This window comes from Piliocolobus tephrosceles, chromosome 20, assembly GCF_002776525.5.
Source record: "Piliocolobus tephrosceles isolate RC106 chromosome 20, ASM277652v3, whole genome shotgun sequence".
NCBI classification, from domain to species: Eukaryota; Metazoa; Chordata; class Mammalia; order Primates; family Cercopithecidae; genus Piliocolobus; species Piliocolobus tephrosceles.
Window position 1 is genome coordinate 17,906,893 of NC_045453.1, and position 17,815 is coordinate 17,924,707.

The 17,815-nt window shown below is 42.7% G+C and overlaps 2 protein-coding genes across 2 annotated transcripts in view; both read left to right on the forward strand.

Moving 5' to 3' along the window:
* STK4 (serine/threonine kinase 4) overlaps positions 1-6,633 on the forward strand; it is a 106,956-nt gene extending 100,323 nt beyond the window's left edge. Inside the window, exon 11 of the mRNA XM_023228012.3 lies at positions 1,659-6,633. Within this exon, the coding sequence (XP_023083780.1) occupies positions 1,659-1,817 (159 nt within the window). The 3' untranslated portion in view covers positions 1,818-6,633. The remainder of the gene's footprint in view (positions 1-1,658) is intronic.
* A 1,946-nt stretch (positions 6,634-8,579) lies between these two features.
* PI3 (peptidase inhibitor 3) overlaps positions 8,580-17,815 on the forward strand; it is an 84,052-nt gene continuing 74,816 nt past the window's right edge. The window contains exon 1 of the mRNA XM_023227919.2: positions 8,580-8,837. The gene's annotated coding sequence lies outside the window, so the exon portion shown is untranslated. The remainder of the gene's footprint in view (positions 8,838-17,815) is intronic.

Sequence of the window (17,815 nt, forward strand, 5' to 3'; positions counted from 1 at the left end):
TCAGCATTCATTCCCACCCCTGACAGCTAAGACTGGCCTGGCTTGGAATCATTGAACACTCCACACACATGGCAGCAGAGCCCCTTGCCCCACAGCTGCAGACACAGGTTGAACACTGGTGCACCCATGGGCTTTTATGAAGAGAGAGGCTTGTAACACCCATTGCTGTCTTTACACACACAGTGCACCAGGTACTGTGCTGAGAACTTTACAGCATGATTTCATTTAATTCTTATAATACATGTGATGAGGCACTGCTGTCCCACTTCTGTAGATGGGGAAGGCCTGGAGAGATTGGTAACTTGACAGTCTCATGGCATCTGCAACAGGCAGAACCACGTTTTAAACAAAGGTTGAGTTAGTTCTAAAACCTGTGCTTTGCTAGTCAGCTCTTCTGCAACACTGGTTAAGAGCATGGACTCTAGAGCCACGCTGCCTGGATTTGAGTCTTTTTTTTTTTTTTTTTATTGAGACGGAGTCTTGCTCTGTCGCCCAGGCTGGAGTATAGTGGCCAGATCTCAGCTCACTGCAAGCTCCGCTTCCTGGGTTTACGCCATTCTCCTGCCTCAGCCTCCCGAGTAGCTGGGACTATAGGCACTCGCCACCTCGCCCGGCTAGTTTTTTGTATTTTTTTTTTTAGCAGAGACGGGGTTTCACCGTGGTAGACAGCATGGTCTCGATCTCCTGACCTCGTGATCCGCCCGTCTCGGCCTCCCAAAGTGCTGGGATTACAGGCTTGAGCCACCACGCCTGGCCGGATTTGAGTCTTGACTCTGCCACTTACTAGTTGGGAGACACTGGGCAGGTTACTTAGCTACCCTCCTCCTTGGGCTGTTCATCTGTAACATTTGGATAATAATGTCCTCGTAGCATGGGTTGCTGTGAGGATTAAAAGAATCCATATATGTAAAGCATTCAGTGTCTGGTGCATACAAAGCACTAAATGCCAGCCATTATTATTAATTTATATATCAACTCTTTTCCCTCTGGATGATAGAAATTAATCTCAGAAGTTTGAGGTTTTTCCAACTACCCACCCTTACACCCAACCCCTGCCAAGGGTTGCATCTGTATTCCCAAGGGGCTTAGAGTGTTACCTGGCATATAGTAGCCTCAAGTAAATGCTGGTGATGATAATATGGCAGTGCCAAGACATTGGGGGTGTGGGAAGGCAAGGTTAGGGGATGGCATCTGCGCCTCGTCAGCATCTATCTTCTATGGTGTTGTATCCTGAAAGTGGGAAAGGTGCTGTCCAGATAGATGCTCATCTTGTGGACAGAACAAAAACGGAGAGGCAACCATTATTTCACATACAGCAAGTTACCGTTAATGCCCTAACAGTGAATCTATATTTAATTAATTTAAAAGATAGGGGAGGTAAGAGTATTATTCACTAAGTTCTTGGTCAAGGCACATTAAATCAAAGCGGTTAGCACTTAGAACTCTCCCGGGGATACATTATCGCAGACAAGCTTCAAGGTATGCCTTTCTTTGGAATGAATTGTCACTTTCCAACCACCACCACCCAACCTGTGATCTGACCACAGTGTCTTCCTCCTGTCTCCCTTCCCTCTGGGTGCCTGGGAGGGCTGGGCTTCTCCACTGTTCTGCCACCGACGTAAGCTTTGTTGTGACTATACTTTCCACTTCTCTTCTAGCTTAAGAGTTGGACAGTGGAGGACCTTCAGAAGAGGCTCTTGGCCCTGGACCCCATGATGGAGCAGGAGATTGAAGAGATCCGGCAGAAGTACCAGTCCAAGCGGCAGCCCATCCTGGATGCCATTGAGGCTAAGAAGAGACGGCAGCAAAACTTTTGAGCAAGGCCAGGCTGTGAGGGCCCCAGCTCCACCCAGGCTTTGGGTGAATTCTGGATGGCTTGCCTCACATTTGTTAGCCAGCACTTCTACTCTGTCGTCTCTCCACAGCACCTTTGTGAACTCAGGAATGTGCGCCAGTGGGAAGGGCTCTCTTGACAGCCAGCGTGCCATCTTGATGTGTGTATGTACGTTGGTCAGGTATATTATTTCAAAGGATTTATATTGGCGCTTTTAACTCAGAGTTTTAAACCCCAGGAACAGAGACTCCTAGTTGAGTGATAGCTGGGAAAGTTTTACATTGTCTGTTTGTTTTTCTTCTCCCAATAGCTTTCAATTGTTCTTTCTGGAAGACTTTTAAAATATATATAAATATGCATATATATATATAAATTATAAATAGATTCCCCACTCAGTGTGGTGGCATCTCTGTACAGGTACAGTTTTAAACAGTTTGCCTCTTCTGTAAGATTATGGTACTGTGGAACATGAGGGCAGAGGACACCGGGAGGCTGTTAGGGGGTCACTGAATCCCAGGAGCCAACCTCCCACTTTGCAGGGCTGCATTTAAAAATTAGGTTTGGGATAGTTCTTTTACCATGGTTTCAGCCTTGTGTGGTCATCACTGGCTTCTGGAGCTACTGGTGATGTCCAAGGGAAAGCTTTGAGAGTTTGTGTTTACTCTTTGAGTCCCAGGAGAAGCCTGGTACCCTCTTTGCAAATTGGCCTTTGCTCTTTCAATGCCTTTCATCCATCTCCGCTCTCTCAACTGCCTAAAGTCACAGCACAGATACTGCCCAGTGCCTTAAGAGGAGACATGATCCACTGAGGGGATAGGTCTACCAGGAACTCTCAGCAAACACAGGGCTGTGTTCAGTCCATAAAGGAAAAGCATTTTCAAAGCTCTCATTGTTCATGTAAAAATCATACACGTGGCATTTTGCTCCACATTCCTTACACACAGGGGTAGAAGGGATTGCTTTTGTGACTCACATTCAAATATGTGACTGTTTTCTTTTCTCTTTCACTGCTAAGCAGCCTGGAAAGGGTAAATGAATATTAGACTAAGATTTGTTCTCCAGGAGGCTCAACCTGAACACACAGAATGTCAGAGCTGGAAGGGACTATAGAGATCACCTGGTCTGACCCTCTTGTACGGATGATCAGAAAACTGAGGTGTAGAGGGGAATGGCAAAAATCACAAAGCAAGTTAGCATAAAAGCTCGGACTAGAATTCAGGGTCCTCACTCCCAGGCCACCGAACCATGCAGCCCCTTCTTTGGGGGAAGAGACCTGTGTCAGTCTTGGTTAATTATTCCAGGGAACCTTGCTGACAGAAACTTGCTCTTGCCTTGTCTCTTCAGTAGGTATGACCTGGCTGTAAAAAGATTGCCTAGACGAGCCAGATCATTCAGTTTCAGCAAGTCCTTGAGCTTCGCAACATCTGCCAGATATAGCAGACAAGCACCCATGGAGGCAGGTTTCGGGCCTGAAGCAGATCAGAGGGCTTTGCAAAAGACAGCATAGAGCCATCTTCCTGCAACTTTACCTCTTTCCCTCAGATGGGGAGCCATGACTGGCTTGCACCTCAGGATACTGTAATTTGACTCCATAATTGCTTTTGCTCCTGAAACCTGGGAATCAATGGAAAGGCAGAGAATGTGCCTCTTCTGTGGCCAGGTTCTGTTATTTGCAATTAAAGCAAGTTTTTAAAAAATGCAAGAGGCAGTTGTTAGTCTTCAGGGCTTGGCCACTGAAATAGCTATGTGGCAGATACTGAAAACAGAGGACAATTTGAGGATCTTGCTGGAATAATAAATGGCAGCTACCATTTGTTGAGCACCTATTATATATCAGGCACTGAGCTGGGTAGGCTCTAAACTTCATGATAACCCTATGACTTAACTACTTTATCCCCATTTTGTAGATGAAGAAATAAGTTCAGAGAGTGATTCCTTCCCAAGGTCACGCAGCTAGTAAATGATAGAATCAGCACTCATAGCATCACTATAGGGGAGCAATATTTACACAAAAAAGGAGAGTCACAAGCCTATTTAAAATAAAGTGACCACCTTTTCTTGCATAGACTAACTCTAACTGGCATTTTTAGGTTGGAAAGACAGCTGAATTAGTTAAGTCTGATAGCCAAGTAAGTCTTAAAAACCAAAGCATCCACGATGCATACCCCTGCACCATTTGCTGTGCGAATTAATAGTTCTGTCTCTCTCTCTCTCTCTTTTCTCTTTTTATTTTTTGAGATGGATTTTCGCTCTTGTCGCCCAGGCTGGAGTACAATGGCACGATCTCGGCTCACTGTAACCTCCGCCTCCTGGGTTCAAGCGATTCTCCTGCCTCAGCCTCCTACGTAGCTGGGATTACAGCATTTGTCACCATGCCTAGATTTTTTTTTTTTTTTTTTGTATTTGTAGTAGAGATGGGGTTTCACCATGTCAGTCAGGCTGGTCTTGAACTCCTGACCTCAGGTAATCCACCCGCCTTGGCCTCCCACAGTGCTGGGATTATAGGCATGAGCCACCGCTCCTGGCCTCTCTTTCTTTTTTAAACAAAGAACTTTGCACTTGGCCAGACAGGAGGAGAAAGCCCATTTTCTCCCTTCCTAAGCTAGATCCAAATAAAAGAAAGTTCAGTTTCCCCATAACCATTCTTGAGTCATGAACTTTGATCTGGAGTTTGTTTTGTTTCAGGCATGTGTGCACCCAGCTTGCTGATCCAACAAAGTCTATTGCTTACCAGCTTGATGGAGCCTTTTGGCCAGAAGTCAGTTTGTTTTGGATCAGAGAAATTTCCTGACAAGGTATATTTGTTTTCTAGTGACAGAAAGGCAAAGGAGCAAGTCCTAGTTTTTTGTTGTTGTTGTTAAATACTAAATTTAAGATATATCAGCTTGCTTTCCTTGAGCCTTGGGCTTCAGTCATTGCTTGAGCATTTGCAACTCGAGCTTCCAGGGAAATTTGAGGTCCTCGTTTGTTCTCTGCTTTCAAGAACAATGACCTGATTCTGTCTTAAAAAAAAAAAAAAAAAAATTTCAGAAATCTTTTTTTTTTTTTTTTTTGAGATGGAGTCTTGCTCTGTCGCCCAGGCTGGAGTGCAGTGGTGCCATCTCAGCTCACTGCAACCTCCATCTCCTGGGTTCAAGCAATTCTCCTGCCTCAGCCTCCCAAGTAGCTGGAACTACAGGCGCTGCTCCACCACGCCTGGCTAATTTTTGTATTTTTAGTAGAGATGGGGTTTCACCATATTAGCCAGGTGGGTCTTGAACTCCTGACCTTGTGATCCACCTGCCTTGGCCTCCCAAAGTGCTGGGATTACAGGTGTGAGCCACCGTGCCCGGCCAAAAATCTCAGAATTCTTTAAAAATATCTTAATTGCTCCATCAGTAATTTCGAAGCAGAAATTTTGAATTTCCTTTTTTTTTTTTTCTTTTTTGTCCTTTTTCCCTAGCCACCAATTGGATGGGTGAATGTTTGACGGGGAAGAGGAAGGGTGGGAGGATGCATGGATGAGTGGATGAGTAGATCAATAGACGTATTGATAAATAGAACCAGTCATCTGAAGCAACTTGAGAATTGTAGCCTTAACTCCTTGAGACTATAGATTTCGATCCAGGAAACATTTAGCACCTGCCAGATGCCAGAAATTTATACCATTTAAAACTCAGTAAGTCTTTTCAATATCAGGAATGAGAGAAGTGACATCATGATACATCCTATGGGTATTAAAAAGCCAATAGAATATTATGAATAATTTTTTGCTAATAAATTTAACAACTTCAACAAAATAAACAAATTCCTTGAAAAATAAAAAGTACCAAAATTCATTCAAGAAGAAATAGATACCAGCCTGAGCAACATGGCGAAGTCCCATCTCTACAAAAAAAAAAAATTAGTTGGGCTTGGTGGCACACACCGGTAGTAGTCCCAGCTGGTCAGGAGGCTGAGGTGGGAGGATCACCTGAGCCCAGGGAGGTCGAGGCTGCAGTGAGCCATGGTCTCACCACTGCACTCCAGCCTGCATGACAGAATGAGACCCTGTCTCAAAAAAAAAAAAAAAGAAGAAGTAGATAATCTGAATAGCCCTATATCTATAGAAACTTAATAGTGCTGGGAGATCTACAGGTATTATTATCCTCATTTTACAGATGTGAAAATTGAGGCTCGGAGAGGTAAAGTCTGTTGCTCAAGGTCATGTGGCTAGAATATGGCAGAGCCAGGATTCAAATCCAGGTCTTCTGATTCTTACTCCAGTGTCCTTTCTGGCATACCATGTTGCCTCTAAAGATTGCAGCTCCTTATTTACTAGAAATTTGTTCCTGCCCAATCTACATCTCCACCTCACCCCATCTTTTCTTAAGCACTATGTTTATGTTTTCATCAGTATTATATTCATTGTCTTTGGAATACATGTTCTTGTTTGTGTTTGGAAAAAAATTCTTTTACCAGCTTGCACTCGGACCAACTTGGAAAAAAAAAAAAAAAAGCTTAAATGCTGTTGCTATGTACAGTTTAAAAATGTGAAGTTTGTAGCTTTAACTTTTTGTAAGAAAATCTAATAACACTGGCTTAAGTGCTGACTTGAAATGCTATTTTGTAAGGTTTGGATGTAAGTAATCAATTGAGGTCAGCAGTTTGTATAAGTATGAGACGTAGCTTCCTCCATTGTCCCCACTCCTTTTTTTTTTTTTTAAGTTTGAGATGCTTCCTGTGTTTTTATGTTAGAATTGTTGTTCTCCTTCCTTTCTTCTTCCTATACCTCATCACCTTTGTTTTAAATAAACTGTCCTTTGGACCACAAACCCTTATTAATGAGAACCTCCATATATAGCCTGGATAATGGTGCTGTGAACAATCTTTGTGACATCGACTCTGTGGTGTGTTTATTCTAAGATCCAAAGCTGGGGAGAGAGGTAGGTAAACTTTTCTTGGGCTTCTGTTGTGTGTCAGGGTACTGAACCAGTTGTCAGGAATATAAAGATGAACCAGACACAGTTCTTGCAGAGCATTTGGGGAGTTAACCAAGCACAAAAACACACAACATTGAACATACCATGGTAGAAGAAGTTACAGGGCCTGTGGATACACAGAAGAGGGAGTGACGGTTCTGCAGGGATGTCCAAGGAAACTCTTCTAGAGGAGACAATATACCTTGAAACTTTAAAAGTGAAGAAGAGATGGCTAGGTTAATAAAGAGTAGGAAGTGAGGGGGAGAAGGCATCCTGGACAGAAGAACCCGCCTGTATAAAGCCTCTAGTGTGAGATGTCGATCACCTTGGAATCCTTCATTCCCACCTGCTGCTGCATGAAGCCAGGCCAGACGTGGCCCAGCATTCAGAGGTGGAGCAGTAGGTTCCTGCCCTGTTATGGCCCATTATTATCCAGGAATGGTTCTCCAGCCTGACCCTGGGTTTTTTTTTCAGTCTTAAAATTTGACCCCACAGCAGAGAGGGAATAGAGTTACATTGAAAAGTAAGTGTAGTTCTCTTGAGTCAAATTGCTATACAGTATTTAATAGAATAGTTCCACAGTCTGTATGAATAACTGTCGTGTTATTCTGTGGGCCTTTCTTGGAGTGGGGTGATAAGTGTGTTTATCTAATTTACTCACCTCACTCCTTGAAATATTTGGTGTACCTTCCTTCCTGTGGCCAGGGTTGATGACAGATGTTCCTTATTGGTCACACTGAGAACCTGTGGCCAGATGAAAGAAAGAAGGAGGGATGAAATAAGTTTATATTTATTAAGCACTTACTATCTCTGCCAGGCACAATGCAGAGCCATTTAGATGACTTCATTTCTTTTCTCACACACACTCTTAGGTACATGATAGTGTACCCTTTCTATAGACAGACGGACTTTTACAGTGTGCAGTACTGCCCACCAGGGGGTGTTTTGGAAACAGAGGAGAGTGTTTTTGTGGTGACAGCAATTGAGAAGCCCTACCAGCATTTAATGGGCTGGGGCAGGTTTGCTAGATGCTCTGCAATGCATTCTGGGACATTCCTGCATAACAAACATCTGTCCGGTGTCCAGCACAACATTCAGATGTTCCACTGATTATTGATTTTGGTGAAAATTTTTTTTATAAACATGTGATACTAAACCAAAGTTCATTTACATGTAAACACAAAGTACTTTTTATATGGTTTTACTGGGTGTTTTTTTTTTTCTAAAGAATGAACTACGAAGAATGGAGAGTCACTTGTAGTTTGTTTTGTTTGGACCTTTACTAAGAGTTGTTCTCCATTTCAGAAAACCACATCGTCAATGGCAGTGATGATTGTGATTTTTGAGTCACTTTTTCAAGATTAGTTTAGATCTGTGGCTGTTGTTTTCACAGAAATTCTATATAACATGTAAACACATGGTAATTTCAGAGAATGATGAAGTACATCAAAAAGAAAAGAACAGGGTAATGGGATTGAAAGTAACCTGTGCATGTGTGTGTGTGTGTGTGTGTGTGTGTGTGTGTGTAGGGAGAGATGGCTTTATATAGAATGATAACGCTTCTGGAGAAACGATGTTTATTTATTTATTTATTTATATTATTATTATTATTATTATTATTATTATTATTTTGAGACAGAGTCTCGCTCTGTCACCCAGGCTGGAGTGCAATGGCGCGATCTCGGCTCACTGCAAGCTCCACCTCCTGGGTTCACGCTATTCTCCTGCCTCAGCCTCCCAAGTAGCTGGGTTTACAGGCGTCTGCCACCACGCCCAGCTAATTTTTTGTATTTTTAGTAGGGACGGGGTTTCACCGTGTTAGCCAGGATGGTCTTGATCTCCTGACCTCGTGATCTGCCCACCTCGGCCTCCGAAAGTGCTGGGATTACGGGCGTGAGCCACCGTGCCCGGTCGAGGAACGATGTTTATGATGAGACCTGCATGACAAGAAGGAGCCAGCCAGGCTGAGGGAACAGCAAGAACAAAGACCCTGAGATAAGAACAAAAGTTTGGCTTGTTGGAAGAATGGAAGGATTCTTCTCTGCTGGAACAGCATGTACAAGGTGGGTGAAGGCAAGAATGTTCAGGGCCTTTTGGTCCATGGGAAGGGGTTTGGGTGTTACTGCTGATGAGATGGAGAGCCGTCAAAAGGTTTTAAGCAAGGAACTGGCATGATTTATGCATTTTGAAACTATGCATTCACGAAATAGTGCTCAACTTCAGTCATCAGGAAAATACAGCCAGCCCTCCGCATCCATGGATTCTACATCAACCAATCACAGATCAAAAATATTAGGAAAAGAAAAATGGCCCAGCACAGTGGCTCACGCCTGTAATCCCAGCACTTTGGGAGGCTGAGACTGCTGGATCATTTGAGGTCAGGAGTTCAAGGCCAGCTTGACCAACATAGTGAGACCCTGTCTCTACTAAAAATACAAAAATTAGCTGGGTGTGGTGGCATGCCTGTAATTCCAACTACTTGGGAGGCTGAGGCAGGAGAATTGCTTGAACCCGGGAGGCGGAGGTTGCAGTGAGCCAAGACTGCGCCACTGCACTCCAGCCTGGGTGACAGAGCAAGACTCCGTCTCAAAAAAAAAAAAAAAATTGTATCTGTTTTTCTTCTTATTATTCCTTAAACAATACAGGATAACAGTAATTTGCATAGCATTTACATTATGTATTTTGCATAGCATAGTATTAGGTATTATAAATAATCTAGAAATGATTTAAATTATACAGAAGGATGTGTGTAGGTTATATGCAAATACTAGGACATTTCATATCAAGGACTTAAGCATCTGCATGCAGATTTTGGTATCCATCAAAGTTCCTGGAACCAATTCACTACAGATACCAAGGGACAACTATACAGATTAAAACCTTAATGCATTACTACCATGTACCCACGATAATAACTAAAATGGAAGAAATAGAAATACCAGGTACTGGTGAGGATGTGGAGCAACTGGAACTCTTGAGTACTGGTGAATATACCCGTGACCTAGCAATTCCTTCCCTAGGTATTTTCTCAACAGAAATGTATGCGTTTTTACCACAAGACATGTACTAGAATATTCATAATGGCATTTATAATTTTGCCATACCAGAAACCATCCAGATACCCAGTGGCAGCATAAATAAATTACGTAGATTTGCATAGTGGAATACTATACAATAATGAGAATGAGCTACCTTTAGCTACTGTGGAAATAAGCAAAAGGGTATTGTGAGCTTGCTACAGCAAAGAAGTCAGCCACTGTTACCTGCATTTTGGCAGAAACTCAAAGGCAGGTAAAGGAATGGGAAAGCTCTATAGTAGAAAAAAAGGAAGGCTTCAGGGATGCCCTGTTGGAAGCTATTGGTCTGGGAAGGTTGTAGGAGGGCTAACTAGATGCAGGACATCCTATGTGATTGATTTAGGGGTGCATATTTGGTTTCTCTGTTTGATCCTAAATTGGAAGTGGGGACAAAAATTGGGGAAGCTGTCAGTTATTAATCAAGTCCTGACCATTTTGACTTGATTGTTACAGAAGTTATTGTTTAGCTTCCTAGATTGCCACTGGAGATAGCAATCTGGCTTCCTGCAAGTCTGACTTGTAGCAGGCTGGCAACCTGGGCTATTTATTGTAGATATGGGGTTGGTTTCCTGGGCAGGTTACTGCAGGTTGTGGGTCAAAGTTCTATTTTTATATATATTCTGGGATTGTCCATTTTTACATTCAGTCTCTCACTACGTGCAACAATATGGCTGTATCTTTCAAATATTTAAATGAAGCTAGACACATCCATCGATGGATGAATGAATAAGCAAAATAGGGCCTACACATACAATGGAATATTATTCAGCCTTAAGGAGGAGGAAATTCTGACACATGCTATACCATGGATGAACCTTTAGAACATTATGCTAAGTGAAATAAACCAGTCACAAAAGGACAAATACATGATTGCACTTAGATAAGGTACCTAGAGTAGCAAGGTCTCTTCATAGAGACAAAGTAGGATGGCGGTTGGCAGAGGGAGGGAGAGAGGGATGGGGAGTTAGTGTTTAATGGGCACAGAGTTTCAGTTGAGGAAGATGAAGAAGCTCTGGAGACATGTTCTTACACAACAATGTGAGTGTACTTAATGCCACAGAACTTTACTTTTAAAAATGGTTAAAATGGTAAATTACGTATGTATTTTGCCACAGTAAAAAAGCCAGACACAAAGTAGTACATACTGTGCAATTCTATTTATATACAGTTCAGAATCAAGAAAACCTACTCTATGATGTTAAAAGTCAGGGCACCATTTACCTTTGTTGGTTGTGGGGTGGTGACTGGATGCGAGTATGAGGAGGGACTACAGTGCTACTCAAGTTCTAATTCTTTATTTGAGTGCTTGTTTCACAAGTGTGTTCATGTTGAGAAAATTTATCAGTGTGAACCCTTAGGATCTGCTTTTTTTTCCCATATGTATTTTATACTTGAATAAACAAACAAGCCTTTTTGTCTTCTAACTTCGCTGGGCTGTTTTAGAAGCTTCCAAGATCATGGATGGGAAGGCCCCTTGGAAACTACCTAGGCCTATGCAGATGTAAGGGATGGTTACTCTTAGCCCATGAGTATTTATCCCAGCCAGCATCTTGTTCTGATGAATGATCCAATGGAGGCCCAAGGCTTGGCAGTGTCAAGTCTGGATTCAAACTTAGGCTTCTAGACTCCAGTGTTCACTCTGAGACGCCAAGGCCTCAAGTTTAAGAGTGAGTCTCTTAGATAAGCAAACCCCTTCCTTTCCCAGTGCCCTCTACTTGGAATTGCTTTGCCCTCCAGAGGAAAACAAGAGCCCTGGTAGAGGCTGCTGAGCTCTATTTCCTTCCTTTGCATTTTTTTTTTTTTCTGCTTTAATATTTAACCTTGTGCCAGGCATTTTCATATATATTATCTTACTTGAACTTGACCATAACACTCTGAGGTGTGGATGTTATTAAACTAAGGTAAGTGAAGAAACAGGCTCAGAGAGACAAAGAAACCCAACCAAGATCAAACACCTCATAAGTAGCAAATATTCAAGCTCAATTCTTTCTGGCCTTAACTACATTCTTTCCTCTGCACCGCATGGCATCCCTCATATTCTCCCATTTTATTCAAATATTTTAAATAACTTACTGTCTGAAGCCAACACAAAAACACAGAGCAGAGATAGAAGCAGGGAAAAATGTCATGATGACTTCAGTGGAACCTCTGGATCCACCTGTACTTAAGTCACTTTGTTGGGTCTCTTTCACTTGTACCTGAAAGATTCCTTATTGATCTAGGTAGGTAGGAAAAGATGGCGGGGAGGTGGGGTGGGGGTTGGATACCAGTTGGAGGTTGGTCCTGATACAATACCCCTTAGAGGTCAACAGGTCCAATCTAAGGTCACACAACTGATGAGTGGCAGGGCCAATATTTGAACCCAGATGTGACTTCAAAAACGAAGGTGTGTGCAATTCTTTCTCTTGAATGAATGAATTTCCTGAGGGTTCTGAACCCTGCCCTTCTGAACGAGGTTAAATACCAGCCTATAACTGCCCTTGTCCTTCTCTCCTTTCTAGCAGACAGGATTCTGAAAGACACTCCCCTGTGCCCCACCCTCCCCTTCTCAAAGACTCCTGTCTTATAAGATTATCTTCTCAACTTACTAACTTCCTGGATAATTCTTTCCACACCGGCAGGCAGGGCCGGACTGGCCTGAAGTATGAGGTCTGGTAGTGAGGACCATCCCAGCCAGCACCTCAGGGCTGCCTTCAGATAGAAGAAACTTATTATAGGACCCACACTTCAAAGCTACCTTCAGTGGTGCCTGGGGAGTTAAGTTTACCAAAGTGATAATAGTAGAAAGTGGTGCTGAGTGAGTACAATCTGGTATTAAAAAGCCTGAGTTTGAATCCCTGATCTGCTACTTTTTAACTGTCTGACCATGCATCTTGGTTTTTTTATGTGTTCAGTGGTGATACTACTATTTTATTATTGTTGCTGTTGTCTTGTGGGGTTGTTGTGAGAAGTATATGAGATAATGTATGTGAAACCACTTTGCAGATTATAGTGACAAGGATGTGTGGAGGATGACTATTATTTGCTAGGCTATCTTCACTCTTGGGGGCTTCAAAAAGTACTGTATGAGTCACCTGGAGTCTCTTGCACTCCTATGTCCCAGTGTAAACACCCTGCTTGGCCCTTATTTGAGCTGAACAGCTCTTCTCACTCAAAGGGACTCAGGAATGGGATTTGCTTCTTGTGTGACCTTGGACTTCTGGCTCTCTCTTTTCTGATCTGTAAACTGGGGCTGGAGAGGGGGCAGATCTTAAATCTGATAATCCCTAAGGAATATTATGTCTCACAAAGGAAGTCACCACCTTGAGGTCACTGCAAAGAAGGGGAAATATTAGACAGTTTATCATTAACAACAAGCACATCACATCTCAGAGCCCAGATGTGCTGTCCCACATGCCCCCAGTTGCTCCTTAACATCTCTGGATGTTATCCCTCCATTTTACAGAAGTTGAAACTGAAGACCAAGAGAGCAAGACTGCAAGGGATTACTGAGATCTGTCCTGTGCTCCCTGTTCTGGGAACTGCTTGACTCCTACTCCAGCCATAGGTTCATGTGACCCAGCCTCTCCACCACAGTTGAGTGATCCAGTTGCCTTCCCAAGGTGACCAATCTCTGGGCCAAGCAGAGATTTTTCAGACTAGAAATGGGAAGTTCTCTGGTGGAGGCGCTACAAGATACCACACTGGGAGATGTTGGTAACCCTGTTATCTACCATGTGACGCAGAAATCAATCTCTCCCTCTCTCTGTTTCTCTGTCTCTCATTCTTGATTTCATTGTTGCTGAAACCAAGCCACATGGCTGCCATTCTCACTCAGTGGTATTGTAAAAGATATCAGTTGGTTTTATCTCCCCTGGATCCTCTCCCCTCATTTTAATGAAATGACCCCCATTTTCCTTCAGGGAGTTACCCCTCTGCCATCTGTGTCCTGGTGGGACTGTCTGTGATGGTTGCTCCCATCGCGCCCTCAAATCATGTGATGAGCATATGACCCAAACCAGTCTAGTTAGACTCAATCTTCAGGGAATTTTTTAGCGTGAGCAGAGTGATTTATACAATGGAGGCAGTTGTCACTAAGCTCTTTTAATTGCAGTACCCCAAAGAGGTGATTTATGAGTTTTACCTACCTCAATCCCTATGTTGCTCGAATTGCTATCTTTCTCAAAGCCTCATTGTTTAATTTGATTTTGATCCTATCCAGTACCTTTCCAGTGCAGTCATTTTTTGGCTTAAGTTTTCCAGTGTTGGATCCTGTTGTTTGCAACCAAAGATTCTTAACTGATACAGAAATTGGAACTAGAGTTGAGTTGTAGACACCATATCCTCTAGGAAATGTGGGATATTCAAAATTAGTGAGCTGTGATGGGGCAAAATACAATGAGGTTGTTGTTCATGCTCTAGTCTGGGAAGCCAGCAGTGGTCTGCAATGGTAAAGACCTATGTCTTACATTACTTCATAGCATCTGATCACTGAGGATGAAGCTCTCAGAGAAGGGATAACACGTGTCACAGTTAATTTTAAGGAAGTGAGGAATGTTCAGGCTGTGTGATAGAGCATTTTGTTTCTAACTGCACAGAATAATATAAAGGGAGAGTCAACAAAGGAAGCCCCAGTGCCTTTTTCTTTTTTCCATACAGAATGAACAGACAGTATTTCTATGACTACAGTAAAAGACTCTTATGACTTGCAGTAGGGCTGAGTTCTGCAAATACCAAAGTTGGCAATTGATTATGCAGGTTGCTGAATTCACAGCCCTGCTGCACTTTGTGAAGTTAGGCATTAATAGGGTGCGGGACTATGACAAGTGGAATAATCGTATGAGAGATGTGGGAGAAAATTGAAAGCTCTCTAAAACACTGGGTGCAAAACAGTTCTAAAACAACGGGTGCAAACAGTTCACACCTTTTCTTACAGGAGAAAGCTTACAATTTCCTGCTTGCCGCATCCCTCAAGGGTACTTAGCTGGAAGGTGGGGATCAGTTTGGCCTAGAGCATGACAAGTAGACACAGTAGGTAAAAATCCTGGACCTGTACAGAATTGCAGAAACTTGTTAACTGACACCATCAAAAATTTGGGGAAATACCTGTGGAAATGGATTTTTGTGTGGTGTTTTGTCAAGGAAGGGGGAATGTAATTTTGGCTCAGGCTGATCTTCTTGATATGGATTCACTTACCAGGGATTATTTGGCATTCTCTGTGCTAGCTCCAGGAGCTGGCAAGGCTCTTAACAAAATGCAAACTTAAAACAAATGCTGGCCCATGCGAAATGGAACTTAAGGGCCCCAAATCCCTTGGCATCATGTAGAGGAAGGGATTCAAAGATTTCTGAAGACAGGACGCTGAATTGCATCTATTTTGTGCCTCATTCCCACAAATACTTCTAACTGTAGCCCTCACACTTTACCCTTACTTTGAGGAAAGTCAAGAATGCTGGGTGGAGAGGCTATAATTTGAAATAGTTTGCCTGATTCAGAGAGGAAGAAGAATGCAAAGATGTGGGAGGCCAGGCGTTGGCACTTCGTCCTCGGAAATGAAGTGGGAATGATCATTGTAATATTCAGTAGGCTCTGTCTGAGGCAAGAACTCATGGTGTAGTGTTACAGGCCGAAAGAATGAGGGTCGTGATCAACTCAGTATACTACTGGAGGCTATATGAGTAACCAGTAAACTGTTTCTTATAAATGCAGAATGTTGGCAAACTGACAAACTGCATCTGCCACCCAGAAGGAATGCTGAGGGCAGTCACGCCCCAAGCATAGTGTTTCTTGTGAATAGGTACATCTGAAGCCTGTTAGTAACAATATGAACCTGTGATCGGTTAAGCAGCTGACCAGTCGTTACCTCCTCCTCCCTCCTCTTGTTACCCAATAAATAGGAGGGGCTGTGGAAGCTCGGGGGCTGCCTTTGCTCACTAGAAGCAGGGAGCTCTCTTCTTCTTCCCATGGCCTCTTCCTTTAAAACAGTTTCTTTTGTCTTAAGTTTTCATTTTTATGTTCCTCCCTTCATTCAGTCTTGTAATGACGTCTCAGGCAGTAACAGTAGTAACTGTAGTGACTGTCTCAAGTAGTAACCATGGCAGACTCCCACAGTGTAGGGCCCTAAAAAGTTAAAGGCAGCCCACTAAAGTCTTACTTGATTTGTTTAACCAGCGAAACATAAGAAACAAAACAAAGCAAGACAAAAACCAAAAACACTCTCCAGTTCTGGCAAAAATAAAAAATAAAAAAAAGTCACGACTTGAGCCACTATGATAGTTACAGATCATCACCTAACGCTGGGCTTGGGTTTAATGATCTAAAGCCCTTTGATTGAAGGATATGCTACTCGCCTTTGAGGAAGGACTCTGCTATTCTACATGAGTGTAATGTAACTATTTCTCTTGCCTTCTCCAAAAGGATCTGTGGCGATTTCCCAAGGTAACTGGATACTGGGGAAAGGGAAATACCACATTCAGGGAAGCTTGATGAAGACTTTGAGCTAATACCAGTTTCTTGGGTTCAAGAGTACCACTGTAGGTCCATCTCATGTGAAAAATCATGTTTTGGCTTTTGTCCATGCCACTGGAGGCCCAGAGGAATTCCAAAACTATTCTATATCAGCAGTTTCAGAGAGATAGTTGGAAAAGATCCCCCCCATATTGGCTCTCTGACCCATGAAGTGAGGGCCATTGTGATATAAAAGGCCAATAGAATCCAACTGAACAACTGTTTCAAAATAGAAAAGTCAACGATAGTAACATATCTTTAGGGGAGGCTGCAAAGATTAGTGTTTCTACCAAAGACCTTGCAGGTTGATGACTCCAATCAAAACACCATTAATTTCCTCTGTCTGATAGGTGCAAAATTAGATGGGTCTTGGAAAATGACAGTGGATTATTTTAGTCAGGTGGTAATTCCATTTTTAACTGTTGTGTTAGATAAATGCTCATGATTACAGTCCCTGGAGTCATGCATCTACTGGTTTCACTCTCTGAGGAACAGAAACCACTGGAAGCATTTTGCTATTACCTAGAAGGGATAAGAGTTTTCATTTACTGTTCTAACTTAGGCATACCTCTGTTCGCCAGCTCTGTACCAGGAAGACCTTGATTCCCCCAAATATCCCTATTCTAAAAGACAGCAAACTAATTTTGCTAAATCAGTTGACTAAATCACATTAACAGGGCCTGGAGAGCACAAAGAAGCAGACACTTCAGCTCTGTAGGTAAGACACACCTTTTGCAAGGTGGGAGATAAATACAGTGCATCTCAGTGAAGTTTCTTAGAGTGTCCAGTACCCTAGGCATCTGTGTAGTACTTCTGTCACCACAAAAGAAGTACAATGCTATTTGGATTTTGTTGGTTCTACTGCTATCAGATCCTGCTTACTACTGGGCTTTGATGGTGAATGAAGGCCTAACTATAGGACATCAGGTAATCTTATGACCCAATGTGACCAACTACGATATCATCCATCCAGATAGAAAGTCAAGCATGCCTATAAGGACTCCATCATCAAGTGTATCCATGGGTACATGGGATTTGGCTCATGTAGACCCTAATGATGTAAGTTGATTGCATGAGAAGTTTGCTTTCAATCAAGTTGCCTGTTTTCTGATTAAACCCAATGACCCATTTGCAAATCTATTGCTTCCTATCCCTATGACTCTGAGTTCTGCTTACTTAGAGAGATTGTCACCTGGACTTTCTGAGCTTTTCTTTTCCCTAGGTGTGTATAAAGGGGTTACAATCTTGATTAGGGTAATCAACCACCCTGTCAAGGGGAAATATGGTTACTGCTACACAAAGTAGGCAGAAAGGAATGCAAGTAACTCCATGGAATTCCTTGGGGAATCTTCACATGCCAGCAGAACTAACAAGTGCTCAGATTCTCTATGAATAAAGGTTTAAGTTACCCCATCAAACAAAGAATCCCAACCAACTAAAGTGCTGGCCAAAGGCAGGGGGCATGACATGGTTCATA